General features: G+C 36.9%; 1 protein-coding gene across 1 annotated transcript in view; it reads left to right on the top strand.

Annotated features, from left to right (window-relative positions):
* Positions 612–3,609, top strand: part of LOC105177935 (elongator complex protein 5) — a gene marked incomplete in the record, with an annotated part of 3,508 nt that continues 510 nt past the window's right edge. The window contains 9 exon segments of the mRNA XM_011101247.2: positions 612–870; positions 964–1,056; positions 1,178–1,344; positions 1,434–1,480; positions 1,952–2,021; positions 2,695–2,921; positions 3,058–3,147; positions 3,340–3,415; positions 3,559–3,609. Coding sequence (XP_011099549.1) covers positions 704–870; positions 964–1,056; positions 1,178–1,344; positions 1,434–1,480; positions 1,952–2,021; positions 2,695–2,921; positions 3,058–3,147; positions 3,340–3,415; positions 3,559–3,609 — 988 coding nt within the window.

The raw sequence follows: 3,609 nt of genomic DNA, 5'->3' as shown, positions 1-3,609 counted from the left end.
AACCCGTCCACCAGGGCTAATTTGAGCTTAGTTTTGGACCACTGGGCCGGATCCATCCTAAATATCAATATATGAAACCAGTGGAAGATGGATGGGCCTAGCTTTGACCAATATATCAATCTTGAACCGAGCTGACTTAACCCGATCCATAATGCATCTTGAGGTTTGTAGGTATTTACTTGTCCCTTTTCTTTTGAGTTTTGTCTATTAATCAGAATATTAGTTCATTTTACATTTATGGGCTTTAGCTTTTGGGTCCACGTATGATAAAAGCCCAGATGTTATATCGGTTTGATTTTTGTGTTATTTAAAAGCAGTCCGATAATTCTGAATTTATTTCGAAATATGATTAATTAAAGTTAATAAATTTCTTTTGTGCGAAGTTTTTGTCTTATTTTATCATAAATTATTTAATTATATTAATGTATAAATCAGATTGATGTAATTGGTCCAAATATATTAGTAGTTAACTAAAGTACTCCAACAAACTCAGTCATCTAGTAAGACTTGTTATTTTTCTCTATAGAGGTGGGAAAGTGGAAATAAACCTCTCCTAAGCATAAAACGCAATTTGTGATTTGCGCTTTTACTGAAAAATAAAATAGAAACCTCCATTTTAGCATGTAAAGACTCGAAATCCCAAGACCAGGGTTTTAGTTTCCAGCCAAGGCCAAAATCTACAGCCATCACATCGGCGGGAAAGATGGCGGAATGGATTTGCAGAACGCTGCGAGACGGCGGTTTGGAAGGGGAGCACGCCCCCGCTCTCACTATCAACGATACCATCAGCTGTCCCCTTGGCTCCTTTGTTTTTGATCACATCCTCTCCCAACTTTCTTCATTCATTTTCTGCCAAAAATCTCAATCAAAGTCAGCCTAAACCACGCTCTAAACTTCGTAATAGTCTTCTATCCTTTTTCGCATAATCTAATTCTGTAATTGTCTTTTTTCTGGTTTCGGCAGTGGCATTGTGTTGGTTGCGTTGTCCCGGAGTCCGTTATACTATGAACAATTGTTGAAGAGCAAAGGATTCGACGTTGTCACTTCAAGTACCTGGTTTGGGATTTGAACTACTTTTTCCTCTTCTTCACCCCCTAAAGTTTGAAAAGCTTGTGGGATGGTTTCTTTGGTTGTAATTCAGTTTTCCTGGTTTCGGGGATTTGGAAAATTTAAATAGGTTTAAGATTTTGGATTGTTGCACCGACCCGTTGGGCTGGAGAAGCAAGCTTGTGGATAGTGGGAGCATACGGAATCTCTCTTCTGGATCTTCACTAACTGTTAATATATGTAAAAATGTCAAGAACTTGGATGAGTTATTTTCATCAATTATTGAACTTGGGAAAGGTACTAGTACTGGTATAATCTACCAATTTGATGTTATGTACTAGGTAATATAAATAGTTGCTTTGTGATAACATATTGTAGTGCTGCAGAATTGTCTGGAGATGGAAAAGGGCGGTTTACGGTTGCCATAGACTCGGTAATTTGATTTTTGCTCTAGGAGCTTCCTTCTTTTTCTCGTATCATTATGTGAATGGAAATTCTGAGGTGTATATTGCCAACACCATGCTATGCTGAAATTTGCGAACATAAAATCCTTTTTTGTCTGATATCTCTATGGCACAGAAACATAAGGAACGCCTATATTCTAATAGTTATATCAAAAATAGGGCACACCGATCAAAATCTTAATCTTTAATGGAATTACTCATTCACTTCAAGTGATAATATTTTAATACTCCTACAGGAACAGAAAACTTGCTTATATGAACAGTGGGGGCAGCCTTACTGCTGCAAGATTTTCAATGATAGAATGTTTTGGCATCTTAAGATTTAACTACCAGGATATGCAGCAGTTGTTTGCTTGCAGAAATTTGACAATAGAGTAAACAGACAGAATCATTTGTCCACTAACCTATGCTCAATGCGCACACTTCTTGTTTTGTTTCAGGTTAGTTCACTGCTAAGACATACATCTGTATCGTCAGTTGCTGCGCTTTTAAGTAATCTTCGGAGTCATGGTATGTAAATTTGTTTTCTTGTAGTTATTTAGACAGATGATATTAATTTATGCTGGAATTAATGAGTTTTATGTCAGCCTTGTTACGTTCATAGCATGTCCAGTTAATGGTTAAACTTGGAGCATAGGAATAGTCAAAAAGCATTGTCTTATGTCTGTAACAATAGAAATATTTTTGTTGCACATGATCACGCTTCTTATGTATAGGGGTTTGAGTTGCATGGTTCAGAAGACTCATGGTGGTCCATTATATCTTTCTTCTTGTATCTCTTTTAATTGATCATAGGTTACTCAAAGAGGAGGAAAAAGGAAAAGGATCAGAGCTTTGTATCCTGAATTTTATCAATTCCACCTTGTTGGTGGTTTTCCTCGAGCTAACTATCTCATGAATCTTAGGTCCCTTGAAGAAACCCCAGATCCTAATTTTGGTAACCATACCATTGCCCACCACTGGTTATGTGGGGAATGCAATGTTGTCTTACCATTGACAACAAATTCTGGTAAACACAGAGAGGAAAGAGAAGAACTCCAGTGAAATAACTCAATGTAAAATTATACGATTGGTTCTGAATTGTTTTTTGTGTCAAATAAAATTGATTCCTGTTCGTGGCCTTGTGAATCTTCTTTAGGTTGATCCTAAGTGGATATGGATACTTCTTTTCTTTTGGTTGCAGATATAGTCTCTAGCTTGTTTTGGTTATTACATTTGGATATGCATGAGACCCGGGCTACTGCTGCTCTCGAGTATATGTCCTCTATGAAGGCTACTATAGAACCAATCATTCAATCGGTGGATGGACCCAGAGGAAACTCTGAGAACCTTTCTTTGATGGAACAAAATTTAAGAAGAGGAAAGTTCTGCGTGCGCGTGAAACGTAGAAACGGGCGTGTTAGAATGATGGTACTCCCTCCTCCCCCTAGTGTGACAAACCCAAATATTCTTGTATATATTTGATATGCCTATATTTTTTAGCTCATTCATGTTTGTACTTGTTTAACAATCAGGAGATCTTATATTATCCTATGTCTTTTATTAGTTTGAGGAGCTTTCTGTTGAGAAATCAGGCATCAAATTTACACCTCTGTCTTCTGAAGATGAAATGACTGCTCAAAGCCTTGTGCCTAAGGTAGGTTGATGGTATATCTTTGCTTAGAACTTCATAGGATTACTCCCTAGCTCTGTCTAATGCATGGCAAATTAGATACAAATACACAGTATGTAGATGTAGATGTAAATGCATAATTTCTCTCAAGCATGCAAATGAAGGATAAAAAATGAATAATGGATGTATGTAAGAAGTTGGTTCTTTTTTTGCCAGGTCCAGTTCAATTTACAGTTGTCCGAAAAGGAGCGAAATGACAGGGCAAAAGTTGTTCTTCCTTTTGAGCACCAGGGTATGTATGCATTTTAAGTCAAGTGTTTATATGTATCACATCTAATTTTCACAAAACTGGATGAGGTAGAATCTTTTCATTTTGTGGTAGTACTTAACTATGTTTGTCTAAGCTTTATGTTTGGCCGTGAATTTTGCTTTCAGGAAATGGCAAAACCATTCAAATCTATGATGGTCGAAAATCGCTCAATGATG

The sequence above is a fragment of the Sesamum indicum genome, linkage group LG15 (assembly GCF_000512975.1).
Source record: "Sesamum indicum cultivar Zhongzhi No. 13 linkage group LG15, S_indicum_v1.0, whole genome shotgun sequence".
Classification (NCBI taxonomy): Eukaryota; Viridiplantae; Streptophyta; class Magnoliopsida; order Lamiales; family Pedaliaceae; genus Sesamum; species Sesamum indicum.
Note: the sequence above shows the minus strand (reverse complement) of the source record. Positions and strands in the feature narration are given on the sequence as shown.